General features: G+C 39.2%; 1 protein-coding gene across 1 annotated transcript in view; it reads right to left on the bottom strand.

Annotated features, from left to right (window-relative positions):
* Window positions 1-10,415: 10,415 nt before the first annotated feature.
* The window catches only part of dlc1 (DLC1 Rho GTPase activating protein), a 112,310-nt gene continuing 98,862 nt past the window's right edge, over window positions 10,416-23,863 (bottom strand). Inside the window, exons 9-19 of the mRNA XM_039674679.2 lie at window positions 23,634-23,697; window positions 20,350-21,920; window positions 19,650-19,829; window positions 18,686-18,845; window positions 17,650-17,857; window positions 15,926-16,139; window positions 15,490-15,604; window positions 13,677-13,889; window positions 12,857-13,074; window positions 12,556-12,729; window positions 10,416-12,009 (exon numbers count right to left, since the gene is read on the bottom strand). Of these exons, the coding sequence (XP_039530613.2) occupies window positions 11,913-12,009; window positions 12,556-12,729; window positions 12,857-13,074; window positions 13,677-13,889; window positions 15,490-15,604; window positions 15,926-16,139; window positions 17,650-17,857; window positions 18,686-18,845; window positions 19,650-19,829; window positions 20,350-21,920; window positions 23,634-23,697 (3,214 nt within the window). The 3' untranslated portion in view covers window positions 10,416-11,912. The remainder of the gene's footprint in view (window positions 12,010-12,555; window positions 12,730-12,856; window positions 13,075-13,676; window positions 13,890-15,489; window positions 15,605-15,925; window positions 16,140-17,649; window positions 17,858-18,685; window positions 18,846-19,649; window positions 19,830-20,349; window positions 21,921-23,633; window positions 23,698-23,863) is intronic.

The following is a 23,863-nucleotide window of genomic DNA, read 5'->3' as shown; positions in this document are numbered from 1 at the left end:
ACTTAGACCTGAGTGCAAAAATTGAGGCTCTAGACCCTTCCAGAGCTGAGATATCGAAACTCAAAAATTCAACCCGAAAAAAAAAACGACAGTGGTACCCCTTACGTTTTTTTTTTTTTTTTGGGCGAAAAATTAAGTTTCTCCAATCTTCTCAAAACTCTGGATTATGATAAAGGGCCATGAGACTTAGACCTGAGTGCAAAAATGGAGGCTCTAGCCCCTTCCAGAGCTGAGATATCGAAACTCAAAAATTCGGCCCAAAAAAAAAAACGACAGTGGTACCCCTTTCGTTTTTTTTTTTTGGGGTGAAAAATTAAGTTTCTCCAATCTTCTCAAAACTCTGGATTATGATAAAGGGCCATGAGACTTAGACCTGAGTGCAAAAATGGAGGCTCTAGCCCCTTCCAGAGCTGAGATATCGAAACTCAAAAATTCAACCCGAAAAAAAAAACGACAGTGGTACCCCTTACGTTTTTTTTTTTTGGGCGAAAAATTAAGTTTCTCCAATCTTCTCAAAACTCTGGATTCTGATAGAGGGCCATGAGACTTAGAACTGAGTGCAAAAATGGAGGCTCTAGACCCTTCCAGAGCTGAGATATCGAAACTCAAAAATTCGGCCCAAAAAAAAAACGACAGTGGTACCCCTTACGTTTTTTTTTTTGGGCGAAAAATTAAGTTTCTCCAATCTTCTCAAAACTCTGGATTATGATAAAGGGCTATGAGACTCAGACCTGAGTGCAAAAATGGAGGCTCTAGACCCTTCCAGAGCTGAGATATCGAAACTCAAAAATTCAACCCGAAAAAAAAACGACAGTGGTACCCCTTACGTTTTTTTTTTTGGGCGAAAAATTAAGTTTCTCCAATCTTCTCAAAACTCTGGATTATGATAAAGGGCTATGAGACTTAGACCTGAGTGCAAAAATGGAGGCTCTAGACCCTTCCAGAACTGAGATATCGAAACTCAAAAATTCAACCCGAAAAAAAACCCGACAGTGGTACCCCTTACGTTTTTTTTTTTTGGGCGAAAAATTAAGTTTCTCTAATCTTCTCAAAACTCTGGATTATAATAAATGGCTATGAGACTTAGACCTGAGTGCAAAAATGGAGGCTCTAGCCCCTTCCAGAGCTGAGATATTGAAACTCAAAAATTCAACCCGAAAAAAAAACGACAGTGGTACCCCTTACGTTTTTTTTTTTGGGCGAAAAATTAAGTTTCTCCAATCTTCTCAAAACTCTGGATTATGATAAAGGGCCATGAGACTTAGACCTGAGTGCAAAAATGGAGGCTCTAGGCCCTTCCAGAGCTGAGATATCGAAACTCAAAAATTCGGCCCGAAAAAAAAAACGACAGTGGTACCCCTTACGTTTTTTTTTTTGGGCGAAAAATTAAGTTTCTCCAATCTTCTCAAAACTCTGGATTATGATAAAGGGCTATGAGACTCAGACCTGAGTGCAAAAATGGAGGCTCTAGACCCTTCCAGAGCTGAGATATCGAAACTCAAAAATTCAACCCGAAAAAAAAAACGACAGTGGTACCCCTTACGTTTTTTTTTTTGGGGTGAAAAATTAATTTTCTCCAATCTTCTCAAAACTCTGGATTATGATAAAGGGCTGTGAGACTTAGACCTGAGTGCAAAAATGGAGGCTCTAGCCCCTTCCAGAGCTGAGATATCGAAACTCAAAAATTCGGCCCAAAAAAAAAAACCGACAGTGGTACCCCTTACGTTTTTTTTTTTTGGGCGAAAAATTAAGTTTCTCCAATCTTCTCAAAACTCTGGATTATGATAAAGGGCTATGAGACTCAGACCTGAGTGCAAAAATGGAGGCTCTAGACCCTTCCAGAGCTGAGATATCGAAACTCAAAAATTCAACCCGAAAAAAAAAACGACAGTGGTACGTACCCCTTACGTTTTTTTTTTTTGGGTGAAAAATTAAGTTTCTCCAATCTTCTCAAAACTCTGGATTATGATAAAGGGCCATGAGACTTAGACCTGAGTGCAAAAATGGAGGCTCTAGCCCCTTCCAGAGCTGAGATATCGAAACTCAAAAATTCAACCCGAAAAAAAAAAACGACAGTGGTACCCCTTATGTTTTTTTTTTTTGGGCGAAAAATTAAGTTTCTCCAATCTTCTCAAAACTCTGGATTATGATAAAGGGCTATGAGACTCAGACCTGAGTGCAAAAATGGAGGCTCTAGACCCTTCCAGAGCTGAGATATCGAAACTCAAAAATTCAACCCGAAAAAAAAAAACGACAGTGGTACCCCTTACGTTTTTTTTTTTTTGGGTGAAAAATTAAGTTTCTCCAATCTTCTCAAAACTCTGGATTATGATAAAGGGCCATGAGACTTAGACCTGAGTGCAAAAATGGAGGCTCTAGCCCCTTCCAGAGCTGAGATATCGAAACTCAAAAATTCAACCCGAAAAAAAACGACAGTGGTACCCCTTACGTTTTTTTTTTTTTGGGGCGAAAAATTAAGTTTCTCCAATCTTCTCAAAACTCTGGATTATGAGAAAGGGCTATGAGACTTAGACCTGAGTGCAAAAATGGAGGCTCTAGCCCCTTCCAGAGCTGAGATATCGAAACTCAAAAATTCGGCCCAAAAAAAAAACGACAGTGGTACCCCTTACGTTTTTTTTTTTTGGGCGAAAAATTAAGTTTCTCCAATCTTCTCAAAACTCTGGATTCTGATAGAGGGCCATGAGACTTAGAACTGAGTGCAAAAATGGAGGCTCTAGACCCTTCCAGAGCTGAGATATCGAAACTCAAAAATTCAACCCGAAAAAAAAAAACGACAGTGGTACCCCTTATGTTTTTTTTTTGGGCGAAAAATTAAGTTTCTCCAATCTTCTCAAAACTCTGGATTATGATAAAGGGCCATGAGACTTAGACCTGAGTGCAAAAATGGAGGCTCTAGCCCCTTCCAGAGCTGAGATATCGAAACTCAAAAATTCGGCCCAAAAAAAAAAAACGACAGTGGTACCCCTTACGTTTTTTTTTTTCGGGCGAAAAATTACGTTTCTCCAATCTTCTCAAAACTCTGGATTATGATAAAGGGCTATGAGACTTAGACCTGAGTGCAAAAATGGAGGCTCTAGCCCCTTCCAGAGCTGAGATATCGAAACTCAAAAATTCGGCCCAAAAAAAAAAACGACAGTGGTACCCCTTACGTTTTTTTTTTTTTGGGCGAAAAATTAAGTTTCTCCAATCTTCTCAAAACTCTGGATTATGATAAAGGGCTATGAGACTCAGACCTGAGTGCAAAAATGGAGGCTCTAGACCCTTCCAGAGCTGAGATATCGAAACTCAAAAATTCAACCGAAAAAAAAACGACAGTGGTACCCCTTACGTTTTTTTTTTTTGGGCGAAAAATTAAGTTTCTCCAATCTTCTCAAAACTCTGGATTATGATAAAGGGCCATGAGACTTAGACCTGAGTGCAAAAATGGAGGCTCTAGCCCCTTCCAGAGCTGAGATATCGAAACTCAAAAATTCGGCCCAACAAAAAAAACGACAGTGGTACCCCTTACGTTTTTTTTTTTGGGCGAAAAATTAAGTTTCTCCAATCTTCTCAAAACTCTGGATTCTGATAGAGGGCCATGAGACTTAGAACTGAGTGCAAAAATGGAGGCTCTAGACCCTCCCAGAGCTGAGATATCGAAACTCAAAAATTCAACCCGAAAAAAAAACGACAGTGGTACCCCTTACGTTTTTTTTTTTTGGGCGAAAAATTAAGTTTCTCCAATCTTCTCAAAACTCTGGATTATGATAAAGGGCTATGAGACTTAGACCTGAGTGCAAAAATGGAGGCTCTAGCCCCTTCCAGAGCTGAGATATCGAAACTCAAAAATTCGGCCCAAAAAAAAAAACGACAGTGGTACCCCTTACGTTTTTTTTTTTTGGGCGAAAAATTAAGTTTCTCCAATCTTCTCAAAACTCTGGATTATAATAAAGGGCTATGAGACTCAGACCTGAGTGCAAAAATGGAGGCTCTAGACCCTTCCAGAGCTGAGATATCGAAACTCAAAAATTCAACCCGAAAAAAAAAACGACAGTGGTACCCCTTACGTTTTTTTTTTTGGGCGAAAAATTAAGTTTCTCCAATCTTCTCAAAACTCTGGATTCTGATAGAGGGCCATGAGACTTAGAACTGAGTGAAAAAATGGAGGCTCTAGACCCTTCCAGAGTTGAGATATCGAAACTCAAAAATTCAACCCGAAAAAAAAACGACAGTGGTACCCCTTATGTTTTTTTTTTTTGGGCGAAAAATTAAGTTTCTCCAATCTTCTCAAAACTCTGGATTATGATAAAGGGCCATGAGACTTAGACCTGAGTGCAAAAATCGAGGCTCTAGCCCCTTCCAGAGCTGAGATATCAAAACTCAAAAATTCGGCCCAAAAAAAAAACGACATTGGTACCCCTTACGTTTTTTTTTTTTTGGGCGAAAAATTAAGTTTCTCCAATCTTCTCAAAACTCTGGATTATGATAAAGGGCCATGAGACTTAGACCTGAGTGCAAAAATGGAGGCTCTAGCCCCTTCCAGAGCTGAGATATCGAAACTCAAAAATTCGGCACAAAAAAAAAAACGACAGTGGTACCCCTTACGTTTTTTTTTTTTTCGGGCGAAAAAATAAGTTTCTCCAATCTTCTCAAAACTCTGGATTATGATAAAGGGCTATGAGACTTAGACCTGAGTGCAAAAATGGAGGCTCTAGCCCCTTCCAGAGCTGAGATATCGAAACTCAAAAATTCGGCCCAAAAAAAAAACGACAGTGGTACCCCTTACGTTTTTTTTTTTGGGGCGAAAAATTAAGTTTCTCCAATCTTCTCAAAACTCTGGATTATGATAAAGGGCTATGAGACTTAGACCTGAGTGCAAAAATTGAGGCTCTAGACCCTTCCAGAGCTGAGATATCGAAACTCAAAAATTCAACCCGAAAAAAAAAACGACAGTGGTACCCCTTACGTTTTTTTTTTTTTTTTTGGGCGAAAAATTAAGTTTCTCCAATCTTCTCAAAACTCTGGATTATGATAAAGGGCCATGAAACTTAGACCTGAGTGCAAAAATGGAGGCTCTAGCCCCTTCCAGAGCTGAGATATCGAAACTCAAAAATTCGGCCCCAAAAAAAAAACGACAGTGGTACCCCTTTCGTTTTTTTTTTTTGGGGCGAAAAATTAAGTTTCTCCAATCTTCTCAAAACTCTGGATTATGATAAAGGGCCATGAGACTTAGACCTGAGTGCAAAAATGGAGGCTCTAGCCCCTTCCAGAGCTGAGATATCGAAACTCAAAAATTCGGCCCAAAAAAAAAACGACAGTGGTACCCCTTACGTTTTTTTTTTTTGGGCGAAAAATTTAGTTTCTCCAATCTTCTCAAAACTCTGGATTCTGATAGAGGGCCATGAGACTTAGAACTGAGTGCAAAAATGGAGGCTCTAGACCCTTCCAGAGCTGAGATATCGAAACTCAAAAATTCAACCCGAAAAAAAAACGACAGTGGTACCCCTTACGTTTTTTTTTTGGGGGCGAAAAATTAAGTTTCTCCAATCTTCTCAAAACTCTGGATTATGATAAAGGGCTATGAGACTTAGACCTGAGTGCAAAAATTGAGGCTCTAGACCCTTCCAGAGCTGAGATATCGAAACTCAAAAATTCAACCCGAAAAAAAAAAACGACAGTGGTACCCCTTACGTTTTTTTTTTTTTTTTTTTGGGCGAAAAATTAAGTTTCTCCAATCTTCTCAAAACTCTGGATTATGATAAAGGGCTATGAGACTCAGACCTGAGTGCAAAAATGGAGGCTCTAGACCCTTCCAGAGCTGAGATATCGAAACTCAAAAATTCAACCCGAAAAAAAAACGACAGTGGTACCCCTTACGTTTTTTTTTTTGGGCGAAAAATTAAGTTTCTCCAATCTTCTCAAAACTCTGGATTCTGATAGAGGGCCATGAGACTTAGACCTGAGTGCAAAAATGGAGGCTCTAGCCCCTTCCAGCGCTGAGATATCGAAACTCAAAAATTCAACCCGAAAAAAAAAAAACGACAGTGGTACCCCTTACGTTTTTGTTTTTTTTTTGGGCGAAAAATTAAGTTTCTCCAATCTTCTCAAAACTCTGGATTATGATAAAGGGCCATGAGACTTAGACCTGAGTGCAAAAATGGAGGCTCTAGCCCCTTCCAGAGCTGAGATATCGAAACTCAAAAATTCGGCCCAAAAAAAAAAACGACAGTGGTACCCCTTACGTTTTTTTTTTTTTGGGCAAAAAATTAAGTTTCTCCAATCTTCTCAAAACTCTGGATTTTGATAAAGGGCTATGAGACTTAGACCTGAGTGCAAAAATGGAGGCTCTAGCCCCTTCCAGAGCTGAGATATCGAAACTCAAAAATTCGGCCCAAAAAAAAAACGACAGTGGTACCCCTTACGTTTTTTTTTTTGGGCGAAAAATTAAGTTTCTCCAATCTTCTCAAAACTCTGGATTCTGATAGAGGGCCATGAGACTTAGAACTGAGTGCAAAAATGGAGGCTCTAGACCCTTCCAGAGCTGAGATATCGAAACTCAAAAATTCAACCCGAAAAAAAAAACGACAGTGGTACCCCTTACGGTTTTTTTTTTTTTGGGCGAAAAATTAAGTTTCTCCAATCTTCTCAAAACTCTGGATTATGATAAAGGGCCATGAGACTTAGACCTGAGTGCAAAAATGGAGGCTCTAGCCCCTTCCAGAGCTGAGATATCGAAACTCAAAAATTCGGCCCAAAAAAAAAAAAAAACGACAGTGGTACCCCTTACGTTTTTTTTTTTCGGGCGAAAAATTAAGTTTCTCCAATCTTCTCAAAACTCTGGATTATGATAAAGGGCTATGAGACTTAGACCTGAGTGCAAAAATGGAGGCTCTAGCCCCTTCCAGAGCTGAGATATCGAAACTCAAAAATTCGGCCCAAAAAAAAAAACGACAGTGGTACCCCTTACGTTTTTTTTTTTGGGGCGAAAAATTAAGTTTCTCCAATCTTCTCAAAACTCTGGATTATGATAAAGGGCTATGAGACTTAGACCTGAGTGCAAAAATTGAGGCTCTAGACCCTTCCAGAGCTGAGATATCGAAACTCAAAAATTCAACCCGAAAAAAAAAACGACAGTGGTACCCCTTACGTTTTTTTTTTTTTTTTTGGGCGAAAAATTAAGTTTCTCCAATCTTCTCAAAACTCTGGATTATGATAAAGGGCTATGAGACTCAGACCTGAGTGCAAAAATGGAGGATCTAGACCCTTCCAGAGCTGAGATATCGAAACTCAAAAATTCAACCCGAAAAAAAAACGACAGTGGTACCCCTTACGTTTTTTTTTTTGGGCGAAAAATTAAGTTTCTCCAATCTTCTCAAAACTCTGGATTCTGATAGAGGGCCATGAGACTTAGACCTGAGTGCAAAAATGGAGGCTCTAGCCCCTTCCAGCGCTGAGATATCGAAACTCAAAAATTCAACCCGAAAAAAAAAAACGACAGTGGTACCCCTTACGTTTTTGTTTTTTTTTGGGCGAAAAATTAAGTTTCTCCAATCTTCTCAAAACTCTGGATTATGATAAAGGGCCATGAGACTTAGACCTGAGTGCAAAAATGGAGGCTCTAGCCCCTTCCAGAGCTGAGATATCGAAACTCAAAAATTCGGCCCAAAAAAAAAAAACGACAGTGGTACCCCTTACGTTTTTTTTTTTTTGGGCAAAAAATTAAGTTTCTCCAATCTTCTCAAAACTCTGGATTTTGATAAAGGGCTATGAGACTTAGACCTGAGTGCAAAAATGGAGGCTCTAGCCCCTTCCAGAGCTGAGATATCGAAACTCAAAAATTCGGCCCAAAAAAAAAAAAAAAAAACGACAGTGGTACCCCTTACCCCTTGCTCAGAAATTACAGGCAGTGGCAATGTAATACTTCGCCAAGAGTCCTTGTATGAGTGTGGCTTATATAGGCAGTCAGAAATGAGGTGCAGGTGTGTGTGTGTAATCAGTCACAGGGATGAGGCATTATGGGAAACTGAGTTCTGGTGAAGTTATCAGTTCTGATGTGGAGTGCCCTCTGGTGATTCTCTGGGGCACTCCAACTGGTGATCGTCACAGGAAGGGTGTAGAGCCTCCCTTTTGCACTCATGTCTAAGTCTCATGGCCCTCTATCAGAATCCAGAGACAAACAAATTTTATGTTTATGAATTTATTTCATGTTGGTACATTTTTGGGAAATACACCTGTTTTGACCTGATGTTCATTGGAATGGACAAAAAAAAAATCACAATGAAAGCAATTATATATATATATATATATATATTTTTTTTTTTTTTTTATTATTTTTTATTTTTTTTAATTTGTTTTCAGTTATAGAAACCTCATGAGCTGGGAAAATGTTGCCTACTTTTATATTTTTCAGAAACTTGAAACATAATTCAGGTCTGAGGGGGTTAAGATTATAATAATTCCATTTTAAAGCACAGCCACCACAAAATCAGTATTAGGCCTACTTTGAGTTTAAATACAGATTTCTGGATTCAATTATTTTTAAATTTCCAGCACTGGAACACATTTTTTATCACTGGCCATGGTGGCAACTCCGATTGTAGGCTACTGTTGCATAAAGCTTTCAGAAGCACTGTGGAGTGATGTGATTGGCAGACGTGGTGCGCTGCAAATTCAAACGAGAGCCAATCAAAAGCATCAATCGCTCGGAATCGAGTTTGTTGAATTGTCCAAGTCGTTACATTTGACTGCCAGTTTACAGTTCCCAGAAAGTATCAGCACCTGCATAGCCTCAAAAACTGAATACAAATGTCCATCTGAATTAAACTAAGAATGAACTAAAGAAAAAGAAAAAAGCATGCATTTGTGAAACATTATAAAGTCATGCTGTTCTATTAAAGTTATAGTCTAGGCTATTTATTCTAATATTGCATTCATAATGCCTAATAATACATCATATTCTAAATACGCTAATTTTAACGGCATGCCGATATTTAAGAAATATTATTATCCTATCTCAAGTAACAATACTCACAAATAAATAACAAATGCAATAAATTATTGTTTCATGATCAGTATTAGTGCCTTTGTTCTACAACGTTTTCCTGTCAGACAGCTCACATGTGGCAAACTAAATTGAAGCGGTCATAAACTGCATACACAATCTGTGAAAATGTGTTGTCCTGTTTTCCCTCTTTCACATTAACACACTATCATTTATCAATGTGGGAACTCTCTTCTAGCTCTTTCTCAGAAGAATGATGGAACACTCTGAAATGTTTCTCTCTCTCTCTCTCTCTCTCTCTCTCTCTCTCTCTCTCTCTCTCTCTCTCTCTCTCTCTCTCTCTCTCTCTCTCTCTCTCTCTCTCTCTCTCTCTCTCTCTCTCTCTCTCTCTCTCTCTCTCTCTCTCTCTCTCTCTCTCTCTCTCTGGCTACATCCACCCCAACTTTCTTCACACACATCTTATCTATCCTCTCCATTGCTCGTTTTTCAGTTCCCAGAAAAGCACAACTGTTTTTTTTTTTTTTTTTTTTTTTTAACGTTGGATTGGTTCATAAATGTGACTCCATAAGAGGGGTTAGCCTATTTACCTTTCTTGGAAATCAGATTGCTGGAAGTGTTAAGGGTTTAAAGGTGACATATTTCTCTGGCTGGTATGACTTTGCAATGACATTTCCCTCTTTGTTTGAGCAGTATAAATGCATTATGTAAGCAGATGCTGAGATCATGAGCCACACAGCTGGTTCACTCCCTTGAGACAAAGACAGTGACATTTTCTTTTCAAACATTGGTGTTGGCTTTAGTATAATGTTATTAGTAATGTGGTCACAGTTTCGATTAAGGTCCTATTCTCACGATTAACTATTAACTGTAATTCTGGCTCAATGAACTAATAATTACTGCTTATAAGTGCAAATAACCGTCACTAGGAATGTCAATTATCAGAATATTCATAATTTCCAAATAGTTTAAATTAAACCCAACAACTATATATATATATATATAGTTGTTGGGTTTTATGTTTTTTTTATGATTAATTATTAATTTATGATTATATATATATATATATATATATATATATATATATATATATATATATATATATATATAGTTGTTAGGTTTTATGTTTTTTATGATTAATTATTAATTTATGATTATACATATATATATAGTTGTTGGGTTTTATTTTTTATGATTAATTATAAATTTATGATTATATATATATATATATATATATATATATATATATATATATATATATATATATATTTATATATATATACAGTATATATATATATATATATATATGTAATGTAATGTTTATATGTAATATAATGTTTCATTAATTTGAGATTAATAATGTGAGCGCTGAACAGAAATTTGTCAAAAATGTCAAACATTAAACACAAACACATCATCGATGGAAGCCATTCATGCTGTTTTAATACATTTAATAGTGCATTTTGACCATGATTAATCTGTACAGAAATAACATTAATAATAAAAAAGATAAACAACTTTCTCATTTCTGTAACTTAGAGTGTAACATTTACAATAAAATAAGATACATACAAAAACAAGATATGAGTGATATAAATACAGAGGCGTTTAAATTAACTGTCATTGTCATGCGTTATTCTCTGTTTGGCAGCATACGCTTAATTTACACACGTTTATGATACACCGCCGTGGACAGGCACACAAGTAGTAATAAATCGAGACATCAAACCCAGGACCGTCCGTCATAAAGCGCCTCAATAGGAATGCTGGACTCATCACGTCAGAAAGAACTGTGTTGGATGATTTCAGCACTCCTACTCTGATTTGCTGTGTGACCGCAGGCCTGGTTATATTTAAGTGTAAATGCAAGCTTTGTTACAATTTTAGACTTTTACTTCATTTTTGCTTAACACTGACAAGAACAAACAGACATCACTTCTCCTCATATATTCTCTACCATCCTCTGACAAAGTTACTGGCTTGGTAGCCCCTATAATCAAACCTGAACATCCAACCCAAACAAAACGCTTTTCCTATCCTTTTAGTTTTTCGTAACGCCCTTTTCCCAGGACTAGAGATGTTAAATGGCCAAGACTGTTGAGCTCACACGAATTTTATTGGTTTGCAGCACTGATCTGGACCAATCACAGGCCTCGAGGCGAGTTCTTCTTTGGAGTCCTGTGTGGAATCCTGAAGAATTGGTCCATCGGTATATTGGTCTCAGCTTTGGTTTTGGTGCTGTTGGAACCTTCTGCTGTTTAAGTGTCCACATGCACTAGTCTTTTTCTCCATCACACATTTCCTGTCTTCCTTTCAAAGGTGTGCCAGCCACCACCTTCTGTCTCGTCTATCGACAAACATGTCATCTATTCATCCATCCATCTGTCCATACAAGGAAAGCACTGTACACAGCTTTGCAGATACTATGTAACAGTGCACAGGAATAGGTATAAACACTGTTTTGCAGCGGGTGCCAGTGCATAGAATATGTCTCATTTGTCAATAATACACGCACATAAACATCAGACACACTATTCATATGCTCACTTCCACAGTCATTCAAAAATACACACACACATACTTGCTTCTCAGAAGCAAAAGCACCTCCCATCTCATGTAGTCACCCTATGGCATATTCAGTAACAAGGTCAAGCGTTGTGACGTCAGGGATGATGATGTCATAGCAGCAGGAACGCCTATTTCCAGTCTTTCAGGCTTGTCATTTGATGGCAATCATAATGGCAAGAACTTTGACCAATGTAGCTTGTTGATTTCGGCACAGTTGACAGTCCGTATCGTCTAAGGGCTCAGATCGTGTTAAGGGAGTTTAAAATCATTTTCCTCTCTGATCCAAGAGTTTGTTGAGAACATCAAAGTGCACACCAGGTGTGTGTGTGTGTGTGTGTGTGTGTGTTTATTTGTCCAGGCAGGTGAAGGAGTCTCGTATCCTCACCACCTCTGCAGCACACAGGTGACCATACAGCTTATTGTACCATTCAGGGCAACGACCCCTGCAATTACAGAAAAAAAAAAAAGAATGTGAGCCATGAAGTCCTTTACATGTCATTGTATTTAATTCAAATAAATATTTAATAAAAAATTACATAATTATTTTTATGAAAAATTACATTGTTTTAAATTAAAACAAAATATTGTTAAATTGTTGTTTAAATTTTAATTGAAAATTAAATGCATAATATGTCCTGTAATTAAATAATTACAATTATTATAAATATCTCATTTGAAAATAAGATATATTTTCATTTCATTTATAATCTAAATATTATTAGTATAAATATTTATTATTTATTAGAATAATTATTATACATACATATTTCATTACAAATAATAAATATTAGTATTAATGAATATTATACATATTATAAATACATATACAATAATTATCATTTTTACTTTTTTAAATATTACATTTTAGTTTATAAAAATTCTATCTCAGCCTAACAATTCATTAAAAAGGGAATTATATATATATATATATATATATATATATATATATATATGTATGTTCTGAAAGATATTGAGGTTCCTTTCTTCACCTGTAGTCTATTCTGGAAATGTGTGTGAGACGGCTCTTGTTGGATCCGCAGGGTTCGATGTAATAGCGAGAGGTCAGAACGTTAGTACGAACACCCAGCGCCGCTGCACTCTCATGATCCACCGACACACACACCAAAGCACACACTCCCTTGGGCAAGTCTGTCACCCACGACCTGAAACATAAAAAAAAAAAAAAAAAAAAAAAAAAAAACCCTTAGGATTTTTATGAGCACAAAAGAAATCTTCAGATTCTAATTTCAATTATAACTGTAGCATGGAAAGTATTATGTTTCTAATCACCTGAGCACCACGTGATCTCTTGGCGGATGGGGCGCCATGGAGTTCCTGACGTACTGATAGACCTCTGTGTTGTGCTCTAGTGCCTCCACAGTCCTGCACTCTAACAGGTCCTCATCCCACTGTTCTTGTTCCCGCAGAATCCGCTGTAACACGTCCTCAGCGGGTGCTGGCACGTCCACGCACACTTTCCACTGCCGTAAAGATGACCCGTCCTGAACCTGTAGTGAAAGATGATGCTCTACGGTCAATAACAGTTACATCACAACAAGAGTACTTAACTTTACTGCTATTACTCCTATTTGTGATTTCCTGCAATTCTATTGGTAGCTAAGAGGATTCTATACTGATTCATTACGGGGGTGTCCAATCTCGCTCCTGGAGAGTCAATGTCCTGCAGAATTTATCTCCAACACACTTGCCTGGACGTCTCTACTTATCCTGAAGAACTTGTTTAACTGGTTCAACATGTGTTTAATTAGGATTTGAGCTAAACTCTGTAGTTTAGAGGTCCTCCAGGAGCAGGTTTGGATACCCCTGCTTTTGGGTACATGAAATAAGGCCCAAAGACAAAGGGAACTAGGCTGAGTGAACACAAGTGTAGTTTGGTTGGTGCGAAGTGCTAGAACAACAGACATACTGATGTCATGTCTGGCTCTAGCCCAAAACAGAGCTGGGAAAAGACACTTTCACATGAAAAAGGTGATGTAAGCGGGAAAAAAGACAGCTTTTCCATTAGGCACAAGCAAGAAAATGAGCAAAGGAAGGAAGGGAGCTTGAACATGTGACTCGAAAAGGGTGTGCATTTATAAAGTTCCCTTACCTTCTTGTATGCAAGTTCGGCGTTCTCTGGAGTCGAGCAGCTGTCATAACCTTTGAATTTGTCCTTGGCTTCTTTAAGCAGGGCATCAATACTGTCTTTGAGCAGACTTTGGTAGCTACAGGACCCACAGTCTTCCACCAACACCTCCATCCGCATGGGACTCAAACCCTGCTCCACGTACGAGTTCCTACAGCATGACATCTCTTCTGGGATCTGAAAGAAAAAGAAGGTATTAATAAACTAGCAATCCCGGCTTTTCCATGCTGGTCTAGGATGTTTTGGTGCTGTTAGGCCAACCACTAGCAAATCTGAGATCAGCATGATCTTTGTGATGAAACACATCATGCTAGTTAGGATAGTCAACGACCCGAAGTTGAAACCAGCACACCAGCAACCCCTTTTAGGTTACAAAAAACAACATACAAGCTTTTTCAGCAGGGATGTATTATAGAGAACAAAATGAATTAAAAGAGAAACTCATGACTAGTTCATAACATGCTAATCAACATTAGCATTAACTACACTGTAAGCTCAATTGTAATGAAAAAAACAAAACAAACAAACATGATAATGGTTGTACAGTGAAAAAAAAGTGTTAAAAATAAGTAAATGTCACAATCACACAAGAAACAGCAAGTAACATATTGAATTATATGTGATTTAAAAAACAAACAAAAATACAACACTAAAACCTAAATCAAACTTTTTTCACAGTCTAGTATACTAGTTTTGTCAGTCTAAAATATGTGAATGTGAAGGGAAGAGAAGTGACAAGAGTGATTCATTTGTAACTGGAAGTGGCTCATCCTGTTTGTGTGTGTGTGTGTGTTGTCCAGCGTTCTGCCCTTATGAGTGAGTGTTTTCGTGCGTGTCCTGTCCTGCTCCCTGTCCTTTTCCTGCCTGACTGGTGATGTTTATTATTTCACGGTTCTTGTCCTTTTCCAGCATGCTGTTGAGATAAACTTGTTATCTGCGTACAGCAAAAAGCATTACGAGCGCGGCCAGACCTTCCTCATCAGATTTAGGGGCGGAAGACCTTTAATACAAGATGCTATCTTTCCGTTACCCATTCTGAATTATTTGCTCTCTATACATAGCCCATTAAGAAGAAAATAACTTTTTCTAATAGCCCGAAATTGAGTTATTTTCTTATGTAAATGGCTCCACATAATCAGCTTAACTTAATAATGGAGTTTGTTATGATCTGCTCAGTGAAAGCAGTGGTTTAACAATTGTGCAAGTGTGTAGGTGAACATTACAAAACAATGTTGCTTTGTGGACATTTCAGTCTGATGCAAAATTGAATTTCTTACGTTTTTCATTATTTTAAACTTATTTCCTTCCTTACCTCATAATAGGTACTGAAAGGGAAAGTGGGGTTAGCTATTTATTTACTTAAAGTTTTCTACAATTCCCACTGATAGAAAAACAACACTGGCTGTAACCATGGCTGCGAATTCTGTAGGTACTTATGAGTGTTTGCATGGGCTATTAGGAAGGATTGGTCATTGCATAACATCTGCATTAATCTTAACTTAAATAAATTCAGGGGTTTTTGGATGCTGTTTTGGTAGCAGATGTGTTGAAATGCTGTAGCGTGTGCATCTGCACGTAAAAAGACCTGAGGAGCATATAACAGAGAGACACATCTGGTGCAGAGTGATAAGACCACCAGTTTTAAACTGTTACTGGCACGGCTTTGATAACATTGATATGCGTGAGAGATTAAAGATGTGTCTTATTTTTGCTTAAAACATATGTGTTTGTGTGTTTCTGTCAGACAAAATGCACTCAGAGATAAAGTCAAGCTCACCAGGAATAGTTTTCTGCACTCTTGGATCATATGTGCTAAGCCATGTGTGGCCGCCAGGTTCTCATTCAAGTCCCTTTGGTCTGGTTTTCCCAAGGTGTTCTTTCTGTTCATGACCCTGTGATAAGGAAAACACATTAAAATGAATATCCTGGTAAAGTAAAAATAATCTTTGATGCGAGCACATCTAATCTGGGTGTGACGGCTAAAATTCAAGGCTACATTTGTTAAGTGCAATGGGCATTCAAAGCCCTACGCAAGCCATCTCTTCTCTTTTTTTTTTAACCTATTCTTCCCTAGGTTCCTGTTTTTGTAGGGTGCTTTTTCAAACGAGATGGAGTATAATTGCATGGTTTGAGGGTTTGAAGTAGTCGCATGCCAAAAAGATGAGCAAGATCTATGTGAAGTCTGTTAACAGGCAACACACACACACACGAACCTGGGTGAGGAGCTCTCTCTCCGCAGTGTGTTGAGGTGGAAAAGAGAGGGTGCCAAACACACAGCCAGGTTAGTGCAGGTCATCTGGTTTTCACCCACACTGGCTGTTACATCACTCAGGAAGCACAACAAAGTCTGCAGGGCCTCGCGGTTCTCGTCCGGTAAAAGCAACACGGCGGCCCTCACTGCCTGCAGACGCTGCTCTTTGGGTACATCTGAAAACCAACAAGTTGTTTTATTAGTTTACTCCAAACACAATGTATGATTGGTCGAGCTGGTCAGTGGAAGATGCTACTGTAAATACAAGCGTAAATTCCCTTTCGAAAGGGTAACCTGCTAAACAATGTCTAAAAAAAATGTCTATAACTAATGATATATATTTTTATAACTGAATTCAAATATGTATTATATTTAATATGTAATATTACATCTTATATTTACATCTTTTTTACATCTAAAAATAGCTAAATAGTTAATACAATCAATACACCCACAACACTATCCTTTTTCATTATGTCATTCAGAGAAGGAAGGAAGGAAGGGAGTTAGTGCTGATTTGGGAGGGGTGTTCAAACCTCAGAAATCCACAATATAAACCAACTGGACTGACAGAAGGATCTAGCCCATTCAAACCGCACAATCTCTATATGTGAAATGTGTTGCAATAAAAACGGCTTTTGAACAGAAAAAGGACGGATTGATTGAACTGAAATGTCATGTATGGAATTGTGTTTGAGTGTCCGTCAGATGATGTCTGTTATTTCCACCCTTCGGGAATGAAAGACCCTGTGTGAACACAAAACAGGCACACACAAACCCTTGCTTTTCTGTGTGGGATTGAGACCTCTCTTGTGGTTGGGGTCAGTTATAGTGTTTGAGAGGACATATTTGTGCTGGTTGTTTTCTTCGTAATTTTGGTTGGGGTAATAGACCACTATAATCAAGCTATTTTCCTGAAAGACTGGAGTTATAATGCTGCTTATTGTGAGCCTGTCCAAGCAAGAACAATGTAGGCTACAGTATCAATATAATACAATATAATAATATATCATGTTCTGTTCACAACAAAAGGAATATTCACTGTGATTTTTTGACACATGGCCGACAGACCTCTTAAGTTACATTAGAGTAGTCTATACAATTATATTATATTCTTGTATAATATTATATTCTTCTAAATGGAACATTGTTAAATTTAAAATGAAATAAGTGAATGAAAAAAAAATATATGGGCTCAAAAGCTGACACAATTTCACATGCTTGTGTACTTTGTATCAGACTAATTTATGGATGTTTTGCTGTACGTGTTTAGAGTTGTTCAAGATTATCGTATTTTTCTCTTGAGCACACACACACATATTAGAGAGTTTGTGTGCTGTGAAATAGCTGTGGTGAGTACACACTAGACAGCTTGTGAGTTACAACTTGGTTCTGGCACTGAATCACATTCTGATTTATAGGTGCCAAAACGTCATTTGACAGCTATTTCCTGAACTTGTTTAGATTTCTTCACCCATCCAAGAACAAGCATCTACAGTATAGTACAGTCTTTGTGTAGATGTGAGTTGCCCTCTGGATATGAAATGCCTTGTTCTTTTAATGTTTGAGTTCTTGTTTCAAAAAACAAGACACCAATGTTTACGACTACATTTTGTATGTCAGTGCAAGTGTGGTCTTCTACAAAACAATGTAGAAAGTGAAAGTGAATTCTATGCATTTTCTTACATTGATATATTTGTAGAAAGGTATCAGACAGTTTGCTGGTAAGCAGAGGCTCCGGAAGGTCTCGGAAATACTGCTTTAGCATGTCGGCCACGTCATAAGCTGATTGGCCCTCGTAGTTGACTCCGCCCCCACCAGCACCACATGATTCGTTCATTTGGCGAAGGGCTTGGATACGTGACTTTACTCCCGATTTCCTAAACAACCCCACCTGTAAAGAAAGATGGTTAGGCATTTAGTATAAATTGTCAAAAACACTTTGCAATTGCAATTACGCCCAATTATGGGCATGATTCCAAAATTGAAATGCAAAATGTCTTTAAATGCAGGGGCTTCAAATTATCTTCCCTTATTTTTTTCCAAACTGACAGATAAATAGATGGATTACCACTGTGACCGTGAGTTTCCCAAATACAGGAAAGACATCTTTAGGAAAACTCCCTACCTCTTCTTACATAAACAATTTATGAAGCCTGGAAATATCTAAAATTGCAACTATTATGTAACTTGTCAAGTAGTTCCTGTCTGACACCAGAGAGAGAGAGAGAGAGAGAGAGGGAGAGTCCATAGATCACTTGCTTTCTCATAAACACCTTTGGAAAGGAATTTCAACCATGTAGCTTACTGTGGTAATATGTAACTAGTGGATATATGGGACCAGGACATTCAGGCATATTTTGCTACATGCAAACTTAGACTGAGAGTGTTGAACTCAAGTATGTGGTAAGAAAACAACAGATGTCCTGTGCTTAAATATGGCCTTGTTGCATGTAGGAACACAACAGGGGTTATACAACTAAACAGCTGTTCAAATAGGGTCCTTTAACTAGGTTATGACCTTGACCAGACATTATCTTTCTCTTTGCAGCTTTTTAATAACAAATATTGAGAAGGTTGTTTTTCTACAGAGGACTTAATATACCACTGAACAAACCAAAATTGGGTATGCTATGACGTGTTTGTGAAATATTCTGTAAGCTTTGAAGCATATGTTTGGACATGTGTATACTTGCATATGTGCACATCTGTCATCTCTCACCTGGTCGAGGCACTGGCTCCGTAGGTAACGCATGGCTTGCTGAATACTCTGAGGCAGGGGTTGTCCGCTCCTTTGAACTATCACCTGCAGTGGAACACCAAACACACTCCTGTCTTTATAGTCTCGAACCTTGATCCGCTTCATAAACTTGGGAACAGCCCTGTAAAGCACACAAAGATGTATTTATAATACAAACTGACATTTCAAATAGTGATGTGCTGTTTTACCATGCTATACAGATACTTGTTTAAAAAAGAAGCTTATAACCAAGTGCGGATTTTCAAGTGTATAATTGTGTAGATAATTGTGTATTTAATGGGAAAACAATGGGTTGGCTCTAAAAGCTGTTTCCACCTTTACAGACAAAAGGATAAACACTGTGAGAGCAGACAATGGCTCTGAGCAGTAGATGGAATATAATGGAACAAACACGTGTGGACGTCCATGTGGCAGGTTGTTTGTGTTTCCGAACAACAGTGTATTTGTCTGTGCGTTTGTAAGTGTGTATGTCTCTTAGGTGCTGAATAGCAGGTTTGTCACTCTCATGATGTATGGTGGTTTCACATACTGAAATATCTTATTTTATATGTGGTGATGTGCAAGTGTTTGCAAATGAACACTAATAACAGGAACAGATAATTTACCGAACTGCAAAGTCACTGTAATACCAAACCCCAATGAGCAAGGAAAGCAGGGAAAAAGGGAAAAGCAGAAGAGATAGATAGAAAGAGAACAGACAGACAAATAGACATATATATATATATATATATATAGATAGATAGACAGACAGACAGACAGACAGCTAGATAGATAGATAGATATGTAGATAGATAGATAGATAGATAGATAGATAGATAGATAGATAGATAGATAGATAGATAGATAGATAGATAGATAGATAGATAGATAGATAGATAGATAGATAGATAGATAGATAGATAGATAGATAGATCTGTGTCCTCACCAGCTGAAGCCATGCTTGTTGGTGGGTGTGTATCTCTCCAGTAGAGCAGTAAGTTTGAGCAGGCTGTATTTCTGGAGGAGGTTCATCTGCAAAACTGACTGACATCCAACTTGTAGCACTCTTGACGACAGACTTGGCCTGTGGGAGATCTGGAAACTTGGCCAGCGCAGTTTCTGAGGTCTGCAACATAAACATTCACACAAAGGTTACACCTAACCAAGCGCAAGCAATCACAAAATGTTCAAAACATAGACATTATAGACAAATATAAATTAGTGTTTATAAACTGCAGGTCATAAACCACACAGAATTTATTATGGTAACAAAACATTCACACCGAAAAAGTACCTTGACTTAAACATATTGTGTATACACACATAAACACAAGCTAAAGGATCAGCTGCAGATAACAGATATTAATCAAGGCCTCTATCACCAGGTGGGGGGTAGAATTCCTGTGGTACATTCCACTAGGATTCTGTATCTTTCAAGTCCCTTGTTGTGTAAGGAGAGCCGTTCTGACATGCTCTCTCCCTCCCTTTCCCTTAATTCAGCGGGCTTTATTGCCATGATAGTTTTCCATGGAGTTTTGCCAAAGCTCTAAATTACTACAGGAATGGTTTTCGTAGAACTTCCAATAAGAAAACATAAGAAATCTCTGTCTCATAGATTACCCAGTGTGTGTAGTGAAGCGTTTCACCTGTTGGTTCGTGTAAGTGATGCTCCCACACCAGAGTCACATCTTTCACGTGAGCGGAGTGTCTCATCCCTTTCTGCTAGCGGGTTTCCAGTGCTGTCCTGGTCACTTCCATTCTCCGTCTCTTCTAAGTGGTTCTGCAGTGGGGATGATGGACAAGGAGATGCAGAATCAAGGGCTGAATCTGAATCCCCTTCCTCTTCCTCTTCATCCTCCTCTTCTTCCCCAGTTCCTGTTTCTGACCAGGCATTGACCAGTTGCTGCAGGCCACTGACTCGTTCCAACACGTCTTCAAGCTTTGGCTCATCCTCTCTTTCTGCCTCGTCTTCATCATCTCCCACTTCTGAGAAAGGAACATTATCATAGACACTCAATCGACTGTCTAGTGAGGTGGCAGAGCCCCTCCGGGGTGGGCGCCGACTTAAGTTGTTGTCGCCACTACGATAGGATCCTCCATCCGCAAGTGCTTTAGGAAAAGTGCCAGGCTTGTGGCCTTCAGGCAAATAAAAGAAGATTACACCTCCTTCCTCTTCTCGACTCTCTTCTTCCTCCGTCTGTCTATTATCTGAACTCTGACGGTTGCGTCGATTGTTCTCGGCAGTTGAGCTGGGCTCCACCCTCTTACTTTGGGTCTGGTGGTTCTGCTTTCCTTCTTGGTCTACCGAAGGTTTTAGCACAACGAAATTAAATGGGTCGAAGCCTTCCAGATACATACCACCTCTCTTGGTGGACCCAGCTGCTGTGCTGTGACTACGTGCTCTTGAGACCGGACTGGGCGTACTTACAGCGCTCCCACTGCTGGCCTCTGACTGGCTACTCCCTGCACTCCCACTGCTTGTCTGCGTTGAATAGGAGATGTTTCGGTTTGCATTGCGATCCAGAGTTGCAATGTCTACACAGTTGAGGCGTCGCAGTTTGTCTTCGTCAAGACCCTCTTTCGGCACTGGCCCACTGATCTCAAGCTTGCCTTGCACAGCTTTCTTCTTGCGCTTGGAGGCTGCATTGCTGCTGGTGCGTAGACGCAAGCTTTCCATGCGCTTCAAGAAGCTCTTTGCTCTTGAACGTGTGCTTTTTTCAGCGCCACTACCTATCAAGCTTGGTTTTAGATCAAATGCAAAGCTGCCGCGTTCCAGCGGCGATGGAAGTCCATCAGACAGGGAGTCTTCATTGGCGCCAGACGTTCCAGAGGAGCAAACGCTAGCAACTGAGCTCGCCCTGGTTGTGGTGGCTGTGTTAACATTGGAGATGGTTGTTGCAGGACTGGATGGTACAGTGGTACTCAGGGACCCACCTCGACCTCCACTACCAGTGCTGTGCAGAGAACCCACCTCTGGCTGCTCACTAAGATCCGTCAAAATGCTCTCAGCACTAGCATTAACTCCCTCCTTTAGAAGGGGTCCTCTGGCAAAATGCTCATCTTGGGAAAGGAAGGGAGTGAAGGGGCCAGTGTCTCCAGCCGGAGGGGAGAATACATCCAGGTCCAGCTGGTCCAGACGAGACCAACGCTTGCTGTCACGCTGGAAAGTCCAACGGCCACTTATGGCACATGGCTCATCCTCATCAGAGTCCTCACTCTAAAATAATATAGAAGAGAGTCAAAGCGACAGATTAAAATCAGTAACATTAATGACATTATGGTTAGTGTCACATTTGTAAAAGTAAAGACAACTACTATGAATCTTACTGCAAGAAGTGAGTTAGTGTCACAGTTGTCTCACTTATTCCCTTAAATCTTTTGAGGTATAATTTTGCACACTCTAACAAGCCTCTTGGGCATGATAAGGTGTCATATGGATGAAAGCAGTGTCCACTAAAGGGAAAAGATTGTATTGTGGTTGGCTTAGTCATGTCAGAGCACAGTCACATGTTCACCATTCCCCCACTCTCCTTTACTCGGGTTAATCTATCTCCTCCCTAAGGGTGGTAGGGATGGAAGAAAGGGGGTGGTGGACACAAAATTCCAGGCCAGCTCTCAGGGTTCACACCCCAGCCTGAGAGGGCATGTCTGGTCCCATCCCCCATCAATGCAATCCCTTCAAGGAAGCCTGAAGAACCATGTATCCTGTGATGCGAATCTTGAACAAACGGGTTGGATGGGAGGTGAAAATATTTTAGAGTTACATGTATGTGTCCTGCAATGCAAGATCTCTATCATCTATCAACCTGTTAAAATAATCTTAAATAATTATGACATTTCCAAGAGAGATTAAGGAGTTAATTTCATGGATTCTGGAATATAGAACTAGTTAAGAGAACATCCCTAGATGAGTTCGTGGATATTAGTTTAGCTGTAGAATAGACTTGCTGTAGATCAGACTAGAACCGTCCCGGAGCCCTAATCAGCAAAAGCTAAACTAGTTGGCCGGTTAACAGGGGGTTGCGGGATCCAGAGGTGTCTCCTTCACAGTTCATAATAACGGAGGCAACGGAAGTTCGTAAAACTTGGGTTGTTATTTTATAGCCCCTGAGGGCAAGCCTTTGATCAGATGGAACGAAGACCTGGTGTGCAACGTTCCTTCACTGGCCACCAGAAAATCAATTCATTCAAAAAGACTGTTTTAACTTTAAAATAAGCTGCATGGACAGGAAGAACAGAGGAGAACCCTACAGAGGCCACCTGAACAGATCAATGCATTCCAGGGATGGTTTCTGCTTGTATGTTTGAAAAGGGCAGATCACTTCCTCAAGTCATCTCTTGACCTCTACCTCTGACTCCATCAACACAAGATGACACTAAAGGGTCATCAGCTTTCTTAACAGGACACACACTTGACAAGGCTGCCATTGTTCAGACTTACAAATGTTAAGAGCAGAAAAAGAAGCTGCAGTCAGACATGACGGTTATCTTCCTAAGCTCCCTGTTGTGATTACATAGTTGGATTGTTTGTTGTTGCATTCTCGGCCTGCATGTAGATTGAGTCATTGCTTTGGGGCAGTCCTAGACTATACATGCTTACTCTTAAACCACACTGACAGAGTGACCAATAACCAAAGGCGGATTGTGCATTTTCTTCCTTTTATGGTATTGAGGGGGGGTTTTAGGATGTATGGTTAGAAAAACATGACAAACCGGAGCAATGACAAACGATGACAAACCGGAAGCCATTAATTTGGACATAAAAGCCACTCAGACTCCCCTTGAGACCTTCTTTATAATTAACTGACATAGAAAGCAAACATGAGTAACACACATTTAAGATCTTTGACTGGACAAAAGAAAGTAAGACGGTAGCAAGTGAAACGATTTACCAAAATAAAGATTTAGGGATTTTTGACAAGACACTTACTCTCTTTCTTTGAGGGGTGATCTCTAATCTCATAAGAGCACACTTGTTTAGGGTGTTCAGTCTCCTGCAATACACACACACACATACAGATAAATGAATGAAACTGTGACAGTCTTTTAAGAAGATACCTTGAAAAGAACCATGGGGTTGCAAACAAAGGCTAAATCCAGTCATTAGCCTACAAACAGATTTTGCCAGAGTCAAAACCATGGACAGAGACAGAAAGAGAG

This window comes from Pimephales promelas, chromosome 6 (assembly GCF_988280905.1).
Source record: "Pimephales promelas chromosome 6, fPimPro1.hap1.1, whole genome shotgun sequence".
Taxonomy (NCBI): Eukaryota; Metazoa; Chordata; class Actinopteri; order Cypriniformes; family Leuciscidae; genus Pimephales; species Pimephales promelas.
This window is presented reverse-complemented; position numbering and strand designations above follow the sequence as displayed.